Source organism: Borostomias antarcticus, assembly GCF_949987555.1.
Source record: "Borostomias antarcticus genome assembly, chromosome: 1".
NCBI classification, from domain to species: domain Eukaryota; kingdom Metazoa; phylum Chordata; class Actinopteri; order Stomiiformes; family Stomiidae; genus Borostomias; species Borostomias antarcticus.
In genome coordinates, this window is record NC_140234.1 from 61,453,097 (window position 1) to 61,467,230 (window position 14,134).

Sequence of the window (14,134 nt, forward strand, 5' to 3'; positions counted from 1 at the left end):
GGGTGAGGAGTAGGAGTCAGAAGGGTTAGGGTGAGGAGTAGGAGTAGGAGTCAGAAGGGTTAGGGTGAGGAGTAGGAGTAGGAGTCAGAAGGGTTAGGGTGAGGAGTAGGAGTCAGAAGGGTTAGGGTGAGGAGTAGGAGTAGGAGTCAGAAGGGTTAGGGTTAGGAGTAGGAGTATGAGTCAGAAGGGTTAGGGTGAGGAGTAGGAGTAGGAGTCAGAAGGGTTAGGGTGAGGAGTAGGAGTCAGAAGGGTTAGGGTGAGGAGTAGGAGTCAGAAGGGTTAGGGTTAGGAGTAGGAGTATGAGTCAGAAGGGTTAGGGTGAGGAGTAGGAGTAGGAGTCAGAAGGGTTAGGGTTAGGAGTAGGAGTAGGAGTCAGAAGGGTTAGGGTGAGGAGTAGGAGTCAGAAGGGTTAGGGTGAGGAGTAGGAGTCAGAAGGGTTAGGGTTAGGAGTAGGAGTAGGAGTCAGAAGGGTTAGGGTGAGGAGTAGGAGTAGGAGTCAGAAGGGTTAGGGTGAGGAGTAGGAGTAGGAGTCAGAAGGGTTAGGGTTAGGAGTAGGAGTAGGAGTCAGAAGGGTTAGGGTTAGGGTGAGGAGTAGGAGTCAGAAGGGTTAGGGTTAGGAGTAGGAGTAGGAGTCAGAAGGGTTAGGGTGAGGAGTAGGAGTAGGAGTCAGAAGGGTTAGGAGTAGGAGTAGGAGTCAGAAGGGTTAGGGTGAGGAGTAGGAGTAGGAGTCAGAAGGGTTAGGGTTAGGAGTAGGAGTAGGAGTCAGAAGCAGACTGATGTAGCCATGGTAGCTGCTTCTCTATGAGAAATCCTGCCTCTGCTCCACTTCATCCATTAGAGCTGATTCCTCTGTGGAAAAATGGTTTGGCTTGACGAACGGTGATCCGCTATGAACACACACACACACACACACACACACACGCACACACACACCCACGCACACACGCACACACACGCACACACACGCACACACACACACTGGCTTTTCAGCACAGTGGCACACAAACTCCCCTGGGATTATACATTTAGCCTAAAGTGTTATTGAGTCATCTCATGTTTTAACTCAGTATTCTTAGTTGACATGACAGAGGCTACTGTCGATACTGTCAGTGCAGCGCCCCCTGGCTGTGGGGTGGGGTGGTGGACGTGGAGGTGAAGTACTTGCTCAACGGTGAGTTATTTAATCATGCATTCTATCGTAAGCCTTCCATCTCCCTCTCCTTCGGTCTTTTCTCCATATACCCTTTCCTTTTCATTCCAGATAATTAACTGAAAGAACAAGAGAGAGCCACATTGCCTGTACCAATGGGAAAAAGCTTTCAATCCCCCCCCCCTCTCTCTGTTCTATGACCAAGCTGTGTTTGTAGTACTGACCCTCAGAGAGGCTTGTTTGTGGCTGACCTATTAACCATTTACATTTCCAACCCCATCTAATGGCCTTTGTTCCGTGAATGCTGGTACTTTAGCCTCAGGCACAGCTGACTGAATTAAGCAGCAGTGGACACACACACAGACACACACACACACACACACACACAACCACACACAACCACACACAACCACACACACACACACACACACACACACACACACACACACACACACACACACACACACACACACACACACACACACAGGATTTGCAATTGAAGCCAGCAAGATTTATGAACAAGATGACCTCATAATCAAAATCTGTTCCATTTTAATCACTTAAAAAATCTGGTTTTAATTCTATTACAACCTCCTTTAATTGATTACGTAGCTACATGTAAGCAAATTTACTTATTAAACCTAGTACATGCCATTATTTATTAAACCTAGTACATGTCATCTTCAAAAAATGAACAGACATTTGAGAGCATTGTCATAGAGAACTTGAATGAGTAACACAAAAACATAACCAGACTTGGCAGTATAAAACAACTTGGCAAATATAAAACTATTCACTAATTCATCAAATCAAACAACTAGACAATATGAGTGTGTTCCCAAACACTGGAACACTGAGCAATCATCAATGGTTCCAGTTTGGGCAAATGCTAACCCTAACCCTAACCCTGCTAACCCTAACCCTGCTAACCCTAACCCTAACCCTAACCCTCCCCAAGCACATCTCAAAATAATCAAACAATCTTTCCATTGCGAAGCCTAAACCATAAAGCTCGCTGGCTCTGGGGAAATCGCTCTGTGAACCTTTTCAAGGGGAAACCAGCCTTGGCATCTGTTCAAGACAGCAGCCTGCACAGGTCAACACCACACAAAAGCTGCTGGCAAACAAGCTAAAAAAGTAAAGAAAGAAAAAAACTAGAGCAGAGAGAAAGTGTTTACCTTTACAACTTCCCCCACCCCACTTTGCTCGAGTGAGAGAGAGAGAGAGAGAGAGAGAGAGAGAGAGAGAGAGAGAGAGTGAGTGAGTGAGTGAGTGAGTGAGTGAGTGAGTGAGTGAGTGAGAGAGAGTGAGAGAGTGAGAGAGAGAGAGAGAGAGAGGGGGGGGTCAGAAACCAGTTGCTATGGGCTGGGCAAAACTGAATAGTTCAACTCTCAGAGCTACTAACCCTCTCAGAGCTACTAACCCTCTCAGAGCTACTAACCCTCTCAGAGCTACTAACCCTCTCAGAGCTACTAACCCTCTCAGAGCTACTAACCCTCTCAGAGCTACTAACCCTCTCAGAGCTACTAACCCTCTCAGAGCTACTAACCCTCTCAGAGCTACTAACCCTCTCAGAGCTACTAACCCTCTCAGAGCTACTAACCCTCTCAGAGCTACTAACCCTCTCAGAGCTACTAACCCTCTCAGAGCTACTAACCCTCTCAGAGCTACTAACCCTCACCCTCTCAGAGCTACTAACCCTCTCAGAGCTACTAACCCTCTCAGAGCTACTAACCCTCACCCTCTCAGAGCTACTAACCCTCTCAGAGCTAATAACCCTCTCAGAGCTACTAACCCTCACCCTCTCAGAGCTACTAACCCTCTCAGAGCTACTAACCCTCTCAGAGCTACTAACCCTCTCAGAGCTACTCACCCTCTCAGAGCTACTTACCCTCTCAGAGCTACTAACCCTCTCAGAGCTACTCACCCTCTCAGAGCTACTAACCCTCACCCTCTCAGAGCTACTCACCCTCTCAGAGCTACTAACCCTCTCAGAGCTACTAACCCTCTCAGAGCTACTAACCCTCTCAGAGCTACTATCCCTCACCCTCTCAGAGCTACTAACCCTCTCAGAGCTACTAACCCTCTCAGAGCTACTAACCCTCTCAGAGCTACTAACCCTCACCCTCTCAGAGCTACTAACCCTCACCCTCTCAGAGCTACTAACCCTCTCAGAGCTACTAACCCTCTCAGAGCTACTAACCCTCTCAGAGCTACTCACCCTCTCAGAGCTACTAACCCTCTCAGAGCTACTAACCCTCTCAGAGCTACTAACCCTCACCCTCTCAGAGCTACTAACCCTCACCCTCTCAGAGCTACTAACCCTCTCAGAGCTACTAACCCTCTCAGAGCTACTAACCCTCACCCTCTCAGAGCTACTAACCCTCACCCTCTCAGAGCTACTAACCCTCTCAGAGCTACTAACCCTCTCAGAGCTACTAACCCTCTCAGAGCTATTAACCCTCTCAGAGCTACTAACCCTCTCAGAGCTACTAACCCTCACCCTCTCAGAGCTACTAACCCTAACCCTCTCAGAGCTACTAACCCTCACCCTCTCAGAGCTACTAACCCTCTCAGAGCTACTAACCCTAACCCTCTCAGAGCTACTAACCCTCTCAGAGCTACTAACCCTCTCAGAGCTACTCACCCTCTCAGAGCTACTAACCCTCTCAGAGCTACTAACCCTCTCAGAGCTACTAACCCTCTCAGAGCTACTAACCCTCACCCTCTCAGAGCTACTAACCCTCTCAGAGCTACTAACCCTCTCAGAGCTACTAACCCTCTCAGAGCTACTAACCCTCTCAGAGCTACTAACCCTCTCAGAGCTACTAACCCTAACCCTCTCAGAGCTACTAACCCTCACCCTCTCAGAGCTACTAACCCTCTCAGAGCTACTAACCCTCTCAGAGCTACTCACCCTCTCAGAGCTACTAACCCTCTCAGAGCTACTAACCCTCTCAGAGCTACTAACCCTCTCAGAGCTACTAACCCTCTCAGAGCTACTAACCCTCTCAGAGCTACTAACCCTCACCCTCTCAGAGCTACTAACCCTCTCAGAGCTACTAACCCTCACCCTCTCAGAGCTACTAACCCTCTCAGAGCTACTAACCCTAACCCTCTCAGAGCTACTAACCCTCTCAGAGCTACTAACCCTCTCAGAGCTACTAACCCTCACCCTCTCAGAGCTACTAACCCTCTCAGAGCTACTAACCCTCTCAGAGCTACTCACCCTCTCAGAGCTACTAACCCTCTCAGAGCTACTAACCCTCTCAGAGCTACTAACCCTCTCAGAGCTACTAACCCTCTCAGAGCTACTAACCCTCACCCTCTCAGAGCTACTAACCCTCACCCTCTCAGAGCTACTAACCCTCACCCTCTCAGAGCTACTAACCCTAACCCTCTCAGAGCTACTAACCCTCTCAGAGCTACTAACCCTCTCAGAGCTACTAACCCTCTCAGAGCTACTAACCCTCACCCTCTCAGAGCTACTAACCCTAACCCTCTCAGAGCTACTAACCCTCTCAGAGCTACTCACCCTCTCAGAGCTACTAACCCTCTCAGAGCTACTAACCCTCTCAGAGCTACTAACCCTCTCAGAGCTACTAACCCTCTCAGAGCTACTAACCCTCTCAGAGCTACTAACCCTCTCAGAGCTACTAACCCTCTCAGAGCTACTAACCCTCTCAGAGCTACTAACCCTCACCCTCTCAGAGCTACTAACCCTCACCCTCTCAGAGCTACTAACCCTCTCAGAGCTACTAACCCTCTCAGAGCTACTAACCCTCTCAGAGCTAATAACCCTCTCAGAGCTACTAACCCTCTCAGAGCTACTAACCCTCTCAGAGCTACTAACCCTCACCCTCTCAGAGCTACTAACCCTCACCCTCTCAGAGCTACTAACCCTCACCCTCTCAGAGCTACTGCCTCGTTCCCTGGCTTGTCTGACAGGCTGGTCATGTGACAGGAAAGCAGTTCCCCTCCAGACACATCCTGTTCCTTCACACACTTCTGTGATTGACGTAGAACAACACAGGCAGGTTCTCCTGGTCCCTGGGCGGAACCACAAGCCAACATGGTTACTATTGATATGGGCTTCCAAACAATTGCAAGACATTCCTTGATCTTATTTAGCAGGGTCCTTTATGCTACCTAAGGGGACATTCAAATGCGATCTGACAGCTTGTTTGGCAAATATCTGGTTCTGTTGTCATGGTTGTGCCTGTGATTCAAGTAGCCTAAATTCAGTTGTGGGCATATTCTACCTAGATAGCATTCAAGTGGTTCTAAAAGGGGTACAATGAAATCTGTAATTAAAGAATCAAATCTGGCCTTATCCCAACTACTTTGCTCAGCTACCTACACAACGAGCACAATTGCAGAATTTTGTAGCACATACAGTAGTGAGCAGGTATCCAAAGACTATCTACCTGTACAACTTAAACTAACTTTATCTTATCCTATTTTGCACTTTCCTCTTTGTTCTCTCCTGTATCTTCCTTGCACCCTGTCCAATGTTGTCTCCATGTTATGCACCATGCCGGAAGCACATTTCTAGTATGTTGAAAAACTACATTGATAGATTCTGATTGTTTTAGACTGTAACAAACTACCTACACACACACACACATAAACACACACACACACACATAAACACACACACACACACTCTGACAGATGGCTTATCATCCTGTATCGCGTGCTTGGTTACTAGGGACCTGTTGCTATTGACAACCACCCTTTCTAAACTCACCTCAACATGCCAGTCAGTGTTTATTGTTTTGCTTTACTCTTGAAGTCTACATTTTGAGAAAAACTACTACTTCCAAGGCGAAAGTTACGTCAACATACACAATATAAACCAGGTCTCAAAATAAATCATTCCTTATTAATGAACACACATTATCTATAAGGCATGCAATATAGTTTAGATAGGAGATAGGTACTTCATACCACGTACGTGTCCACAGGTGGAGGTTCAAAGCTTTAGTCTCCTATTTTCCAGTTACTTCTTCCCAATTCCACACTGAAACTTCACATCAACTATGGCTAAAAAAAAACTATGGCTCAGCCTAGTCATGAAACAGTTGAATCCTCCCTCTAAAGAATAAGAGGGAACCTTTAAACGTCCGTTTGCAAAGTGATAAGGCGCCAAGAACAGGTCCACCATCCCCTTCTCTCTCTGGTTACCTTGGCAGTAGTGTGGACGAGTGTGTGTGAGTGTGTGTGAGTGTGTGTGTGTGTGTGGGGGGGGGGTTATCTGGTGCTGCTGCTCCCCCCACCCAGCCTGCGCCATTAGCCCACGTGTGCACTGGCTGCTCCAGCACTCAACAGACAACCTCTCTCTGGACAGGGAGGGGCTAACATACATCACATGATTTATATTTATCTAACTAATTTATAAAAACAGGAATCTCTGTCTCACGACTGGCATGTGTATTGCTCAGGACAGAAGGAAGTGTAGTGTCCCGTGTGAAGTTGTTTGGAGGAGCGGTTCTCGAGGAAGCTGCAATTATTAATCAGTTCTGATTGCACTCTCCCACAGTAATAAGGAAAAAACAACACATATTGGCCATTTTTACACTTCATTCATTTTACACTGTCAGGGACCTCAGTAGTATGTGGAAGATCCATACGCGGTGTTGCTCATTCCAGGAATGCACGCTCCTTACAAGTTGTACCTTAGTAACCTAGCTAAAAGATGCATAGCTTAAATAAGCTCTTGTCCATGGAACTCTTTCTTTACACTGAAGCGGAGGAGAGGAGGGTGTCCTGGTGTGGAGGAGAGGAGGGTGTCCTGGTGTGGAGGAGAGGAGGGTGTCCTGGTGTGGAGGAGAGAAGGGTGTCCTGGTGTGGAGGAGAGAAGGGTGTCCTGGTGTGGAGGAGAGAAGGGTGTCCTGGTGTGGAGGAGAGAAGGGTGTCCTGGTGTGGAGGAGAGAAGGGTGTCCTGGTGTGGAGGAGAGGAGGGTGTCCTGGTGTGCGGCGCTCAGCTAAACTAGCACACATTTTATGATTCATGCTGCATCGGTGCGAGGTGAGGTCTGAGTCTGAGAAAACCACGCCCCATTCATTTGAATATTAGGATTGGCAATGTATAATCCTTTATGAAATGTGGCATTGCATTATGAAATATGGCATTATGAAATAAAAGTGCCCTGAAATAAATACATGTGGCATTATAAAAAATGTAATTTTGAAATAAAAACCTATTTATTTATTGATTCATTTATATATTTATATTTATGTATTTAAAGATGTATATATTACCTCATTTATTTATTTCTGGATTTATTTCATAATCATATGTATTCATTTCATAGCCATATTTATTCATGTCTTTATTAATTGAATTAATGCTGGTCCATTTGGTATTCCATAGTTATATGCCTCACATTTGGACAGAACAGAAATGAAAGAAAAGCTTTGGACCCCTATACTGTGGCTACAATCATACGCAAGTGATTCACGGGCAGTGAAAGAGTAAGGATTCACCGTGCTAACCCTAACCCTAACCCTAACCCCACCTGGATAGATGTATCAATGGGCCCTCAAAAGAGTGAGTGGATGGTTGGGAGCAGTCACATTTTGGCATGGCAAGAAAGATTTTAACAACAAACTTACCATGATCAACGTTACATGGGGTTCGCTCTCCAAAAGGACACAGACCTACAGTGCAAAGACATATAAGAAGAAATCTGAAGAAAATACAAAATAATACAAACTCACTTTTCATAGTACAGAAATCGGTAATTAGAATTAGAAATCTGTAATCTGTAATAATTGAACCAAATGTAACATTGTCTTCATTGCAGGGTATCAAATGAAGAAAACGTCTACTGTAGCACTGTAAACGTCTACTGTAGCACTGTAAACGTCTACTGTAGCACTGTAAACGTCTACTGTAGCACTGTAGTTAATGAGGGGCCGGGAGCCTCAGCTGCAGAACCCTCTTGTATTTCCCAATATTCAGAATCTTCCAGGAAGCCTGACTTCCCATGCATGACAAATCACCAGACTGTGCACACAGGTCCAGCCCTACAGGTCCAGTCCTACATGTCCAGTCCTACAGGTCCAGTCCTACAGGTCCAGTCCTATGGTCCAGTCCTATGGTCCAGTCCTACAGGTCCAGTCCTACAGGTCCAGTCCTATGGTCCAGTCCTATAGGTCCAGTCCTATGACAGAAGTCCTCAACTGGCGTTGTGGGCCAATAGTCCTGATGGTGGCGCTACAGCAACCGTCTAAAGTTTAAAACTTAAAGAAATCATAACAAATCAGCCGTACATGCTGTCACTTTGCAACCACCACCAACATGTAGGCCCAAGTGAGCAGAACCTTCCAGATGCTTTGAGCTGGCAGGAATTATTAAGTCCATCACTCGGTTTTTCTCAAAAACTGCAAAACCTATCAAACCCTACTCCTCCCACATGTTTTAGTCAATTGACACCCCACTTGCTACACTACATCTTCAGGCTGTCCTCCACAAACGATCTTCACAGATTTTTGAAATATTAGAAATTGAGCCCACAGCGCATCAAAATTTTTGACTGTAAACAGTACTGTATGCAGCTACTGCAAATACTCACTCAAAGCTCATGAAAAAAAAGTCACAATTTTCATGACATGGTAGATTTTTCAGAATTTTATCTCAAAAAATTAATTGAATCGATTTTTGAAGTCTCATCATTTTGTCCCCTCAAACAACTACTGTTCGTACAGGAAAAATACACTACCCACAATCCTATAGTGCAACAGCAATGTCTCCACCAATCAGAGATGTTGTTGTTGGCAAACCCGCCCCAATAGCGGACCGTAGGACTACAACTGTCTAAATTGACTGATTGAGAGGACACCTGTGCCACTGATTGTTTGATTGGTTTCCACCTGTCTTGTTAGTCTGTGTATATATAGCCTGTGTATATATAGTCTGTGTATATATAGTCTGTGTATATATAGCCTGTGTATATAGTCTGTGTATATATAGCCTGTGTATATATAGTCTGTGTATATATAGTCTGTGTATATATAGTCTGTGTATATATAGTCTGTGTATATATAGTCTGTGTATATATAGTCTGTGTATATATAGCCTGTGTATATATAGTCTGTGTATATATAGCCTGTGTATATAGTCTGTGTATATATAGCCTGTGTATATATAGTCTGTGTATATATAGCCTGTGTATATATAGTCTGTGTATATATAGTCTGTGTATATATAGTCTGTGTATATATAGCCTGTGTATATATAGTCTGTGTATATATAGTCTGTGTATATATAGCCTGTGTATATATAGTCTGTGTATATATAGTCTGTGTATATATAGCCTGTGTATATATAGTCTGTGTATATAGAGCCAACATGTCGCTCCCCTTGTTCTTTGTCTGTTCATTATTTGCTGTAGCTGTGCGTTGTCCCTGGTGTTTACTGTGCCAGCTTGTCCCTGGTGTTTACTGTGCCAGCTTGTCCCTGGTGTTTACTGTGCCATCTTGTCCCTGGTGTTTACTGTGCCATCTTGTCCCTGGTGTTTACTGTGCCAGCTTGTCCCTGGTGTTTACTGTGCCATCTTGTCCCTGGTGTTTACTGTGCCATCTTGTCCCTGGTGTTTACTGTGCCATCTTGTCCCTGGTGTTTACTGTGCCAGCTTGTCCCTGGTGTTTACTGTGCCAGCTTGTCCCTGGTGTTTACTGTGCCAGCTTGTAAGCTTGTCCCTGGTGTTTACTGCGCCATCTTGTAAGCTTGTGTCTTTTGTTCTCCACTTCTTGAGTGTGTACCTTAGTTTTATTGTTTAGTCTTTGGTTTAATTTTTTTACTCCATGTGGTGCCTTTAACAAACACTTTGTGGAAACTGATGAAACCATGTTACATACACCTGTGACATTTACATGCAACGCTTGATTGCTTATCAGTGTGAGACCATCTATGGCTTCTCACATGGCAGGTAGCTCAACAAGAGCTCAAACCCAGAGTGATGCAGAATACAAATGCTAATGCGTACTCAGGCATTGTGCTGTGACATGATTTTTTAAAGAGATTTTTAATCAAACAAGGTTTAAATTATGGTCTGGGCAAATACATGAGCACACCCTCATGTATTTGTCATTGTCTCCTTGTCTTCCTCTTCTTCTACATCATGCACTCTTCCTCATAGTTTCTTTCTATTGGGGACTCAGGGGACAGAAAAGACCACACATGGCAGTGGCACAGACAACGGAAGCAAAAGTTGCAGAAAATAGCCAGAGGTTGTCTCTTTAATAAACGTAACTTAGTGTTAACAAAACAACTAACATTAACAGAATCCACACATGAGGCAGCATGCTTTCTGCCTCGTCCCTCTCCTAGGTCTCTTCTAGGGTTAGGGTTAGGTCTAAGGGTAACACACTTAGGTTAGGGCTTACCCTTTTTGGTGAGGGGACGTGGCTGATCTGAGGCAGGTGTGGTCAATCAGCCCAGGTACAGGTGTGGTCAATCAGCCCAGGTACAGTCATTCAGCTCTCTAACCCACAACCTGTGGGGTTCTGGGAACTGCAGTCCCACAGCTAGCGGCTACTTTGTGGCACAGGCGGCCATTTTGGGCTGTGAGGGCCCCGGTTTGCCACAGTATTCTATCAAAATCCAATCATGTTTCCATGTAAAACAATGTGTGCTTACGAACAGTAGTTGAACTGAACCAATTCCAATCAATAATATGCCCCCCCCCCAATCTTCAACACACAGCTAAGATTCATTATTTGGCTAGTTAGGAACAGCATGGAATGTCTTTGGGTGTTCACATTACACTACAAAAGTCAACTACACGTCATTTAGCTGACACTCTTATCCAAAGTGATTTACAATAATTACATTTAACATAGGAAGTTAGTGTACTACTATTCACCAGAACTCACAAGTGCATCTCCTTTCTAAGCAAGTGACAGAGTATAATCTAGTGCGTAAGGTAAAGGGCAAAAGTAATAAATAAATAAAAAACAATAGGTGCTTAAAGGAGTAGTAGCCTAAAGGGAAAAATCATGTTTAGCCCTGCTTTAAGGTTACTTATGATCATATACAATGGTTCAGACCAAAAGTTGACAAAACTAGCACTTTTGAGAAAGTCTGATAATTGCTCTACCACCGTTTTGGTCATACAATGGATGTGGGTGGGCACCTTGTAAAATCATGTAAACTCTCAATTTCAAAGACGAAACTCATAGAGATGTTAGTTGGCGTTCTGACATATAATTCGCCATAAAGTAAGATTCTAGTTAATCTGGAAAGGCTTTTTAAAATATTTAGCATAGAACTATTTAGTCGCAGCACATATGTGTGTAAACTTCCGCAAAGTAGGTAGCCTAGCAACATAAACAATAGCTACCGTAAGTAGTTCCGCTTCCTGAATCCCCTCTGTGGATTGATCTACATATACAACGGTTGCGTCAATACAAGTCAATGGATTTCATAAAATGATCAATAAAACCCTACAGGATTCATACTTTGTGGCGAATTTGATGTCAGAACACCAATGGACACCAATTACCCCCTCGGTGAGCTTCTTGTCTTTGAAATCAAGAGTTTAACATGTTTTTGAATGATTTTTCAAGGTGCCCACCCACATCCATTGTATGACCTAAACGGTGGTAGAGCAATTATCAACTTTCTCAAAAGTGCTAGTTTTGTCAACTTCTTGATCTGAACCATTGTATATGATCATATGTAGGGGTTAGGATAAACATGATTTTTCCCTTTACTACTCCTTTAAGAGGGACAATCCTGGTAGTACTTCTTGAAGAGGTGAGTTTTGAGCCTATGGCGAAATATGAGCAGTCCTGATGTCGGTGGGCAGTTCACTGTGTGGCCAGGACAGAAAAGAGCTGTGACCAGGACAGAAAAGAGCTGTGACCAGGACAGAAAAGAGCTGTGACCAGGACAGAAAAGAGCTGTGACCAGGACAGAAAAGAGCTGTGACCAGGACAGAAAAGAGCTGTGACCAGGACAGAAAAGAGCTGTGACCAGGACAGAAAAGAGCTGTGACCAGGACAGAAAAGAGCTGTGACCAGGACAGAAAAGAGCTGTGACCAGGACAGAGAAGAGCTGTGACCAGGACAGAAAAGAGCTGTGACCAGGACAGAGAAGAGCTGTGACCAGGACAGAAAAGAGCTGTGACCAGGACAGAAAAGAGCTGTGACCAGGACAGAAAAGAGCTGTGACCAGGACAGAAAAGAGCTGTGACCAGGACAGAGAAGAGCTGTGACCAGGACAGAAAAGAGCTGTGACCAGGACAGAAAAGAGCTGTGACCAGGACAGAAAAGAGCTGTGACCAGGACAGAAAAGAGCTGTGACCAGGACAGAGAAGAGCTGTGACCATGCAACCTCAACCCTTGTTCCATCTACCTGTAGCAGTTGTGTGACTACATGCCACAACGATGAAAAATTAATTTCAAAAGCGTAGTCTCTTGTAGCACTACCTCTCAATGTGGTAGCCTAGCCTACTGCTGAAGAGTCAAGTTAATCATACACAAGTCAGTTGCCTCTCAAGTATAGCAACAAAGCGTAAGGACTGACACCAGATCAGTTGTCACGCGCGCATTGTACAAGGTGAGCATTACGTCACAGCCTACACAAGATAAACCAGTTCTCAAAATAAATAAATCCTTCCTTATTAATGAACACATTATCTAGAGGTATGCGGTTTATGAAGGAGACTTAATAGTAGGCTACGTGTGCACAGGAGTTTTGTTTGTCTCTATTCTGTAGTCGCTTCTTCCCAACAAACTCACATCCCGAACTGAGAGTATTACAGGTGAAGCAGATATTACAGGTGAAGCAGATATTACAGGTGAAGCAGATATTACAGGTGAACCAGATATTACAGGTGAACCAGATAGCAGTTAGGGAAAGGGAAATCATACCTAACTTTAAGTAGGGACAGCTGCTGCGTTGAGGATGGATGTTGGTTTTTTCTTATCGTTGAAACATCTCACAACAATAAATGTAGCGGTTAAACTTGCTTTACAATTCAAAAAACACATTTTAGTACGTAATTAGTAGCCTAGCACTAACTCCATTGCTCTCAGCCAGAGAGAGACTAGCCTAGATAACTAACCCTACTAACCCTACACTAGACCTACCAGAGAGAGACTAGCCAGAGACTAACCCGACCCTACCGCAGCCAGCTAGGAACCACGCAAGAGCGCAGCAGATAGTAGGACGCGCACGTGCAGCTGATTGGGGAACTTGCATCAGCAGAGCAGCTAACCCTAACCCTGCTAACCCTAACCCTGCTAACCCTAACCCTGCTAACCCTGCTAACCCTAACCCAGCTAACCCTAACCCTGCTAACCCTAACCCTGCTAACCCTAACCCAGCTAACCCTAACCCAGCTAACCCTAACCCTGCTAACCCTAACCCTGCTAACCCTAACCCTGCTAACCCTAACCCTGCTAACCCTAACCCAGCTAACCCTAACCCTGCTAACCCTAACCCTGCTAACCCTAACCCTGCTAACCCTGCTAACCCTAACCCTGCTAACCCTAACCCTGCTAACCCTAACCCTGCTAACCCTAACCCAGCTAACCCTAACCCTGCTAACCCTAACCCTGCTACCCCTAACCCTGCTACCTCTAACCCTGCTAACCCTAACCCTGCTAACCCTAACCCAGCTAACCCTAACCCTGCTAACCCAGCTAACCCTAACCCTGCTAACCCTAACCCTGCTAACCCTAACCCAGCTAACCCTAACCCTGCTAACCCTAACCCTGCTAACCCTAACCCTGCTAACCCTAACCCTAACCCTGCTAACCCTAACCCTACTAACCCTAACCCTGCTAACCCTAACCCTGCTAACCCTAACCCTGCTAACCCTAACCCTGCTAACCCTACTAACCCTAACCCTGCTAACCCTAACCCTGCTAACCCTAACCCTGCTAACCCTAACCCAGCTAACCCTAACCCTGCTAACCCTAACCCTAACCCTGCTAACCCTAACCCTGCTAACCCTAACCCAGCTAACC

At 45.2% G+C, this 14,134-nt stretch overlaps 1 protein-coding gene across 1 annotated transcript in view; it reads right to left on the bottom strand.

Annotated features, from left to right (window-relative positions):
- The window catches only part of doc2b (double C2-like domains, beta), a gene marked incomplete at its 3' end in the record, with an annotated part of 224,570 nt that extends 211,274 nt beyond the window's left edge, over positions 1–13,296 (bottom strand). Inside the window, exons 1-2 of the mRNA XM_084437399.1 lie at positions 13,034–13,296; positions 7,769–7,813 (exon numbers count right to left, since the gene is read on the bottom strand). Of these exons, the coding sequence (XP_084293525.1) occupies positions 7,769–7,771 (3 nt within the window). The 5' untranslated portion in view covers positions 7,772–7,813; positions 13,034–13,296. The remainder of the gene's footprint in view (positions 1–7,768; positions 7,814–13,033) is intronic.
- Positions 13,297–14,134: the final 838 nt, after the last annotated feature.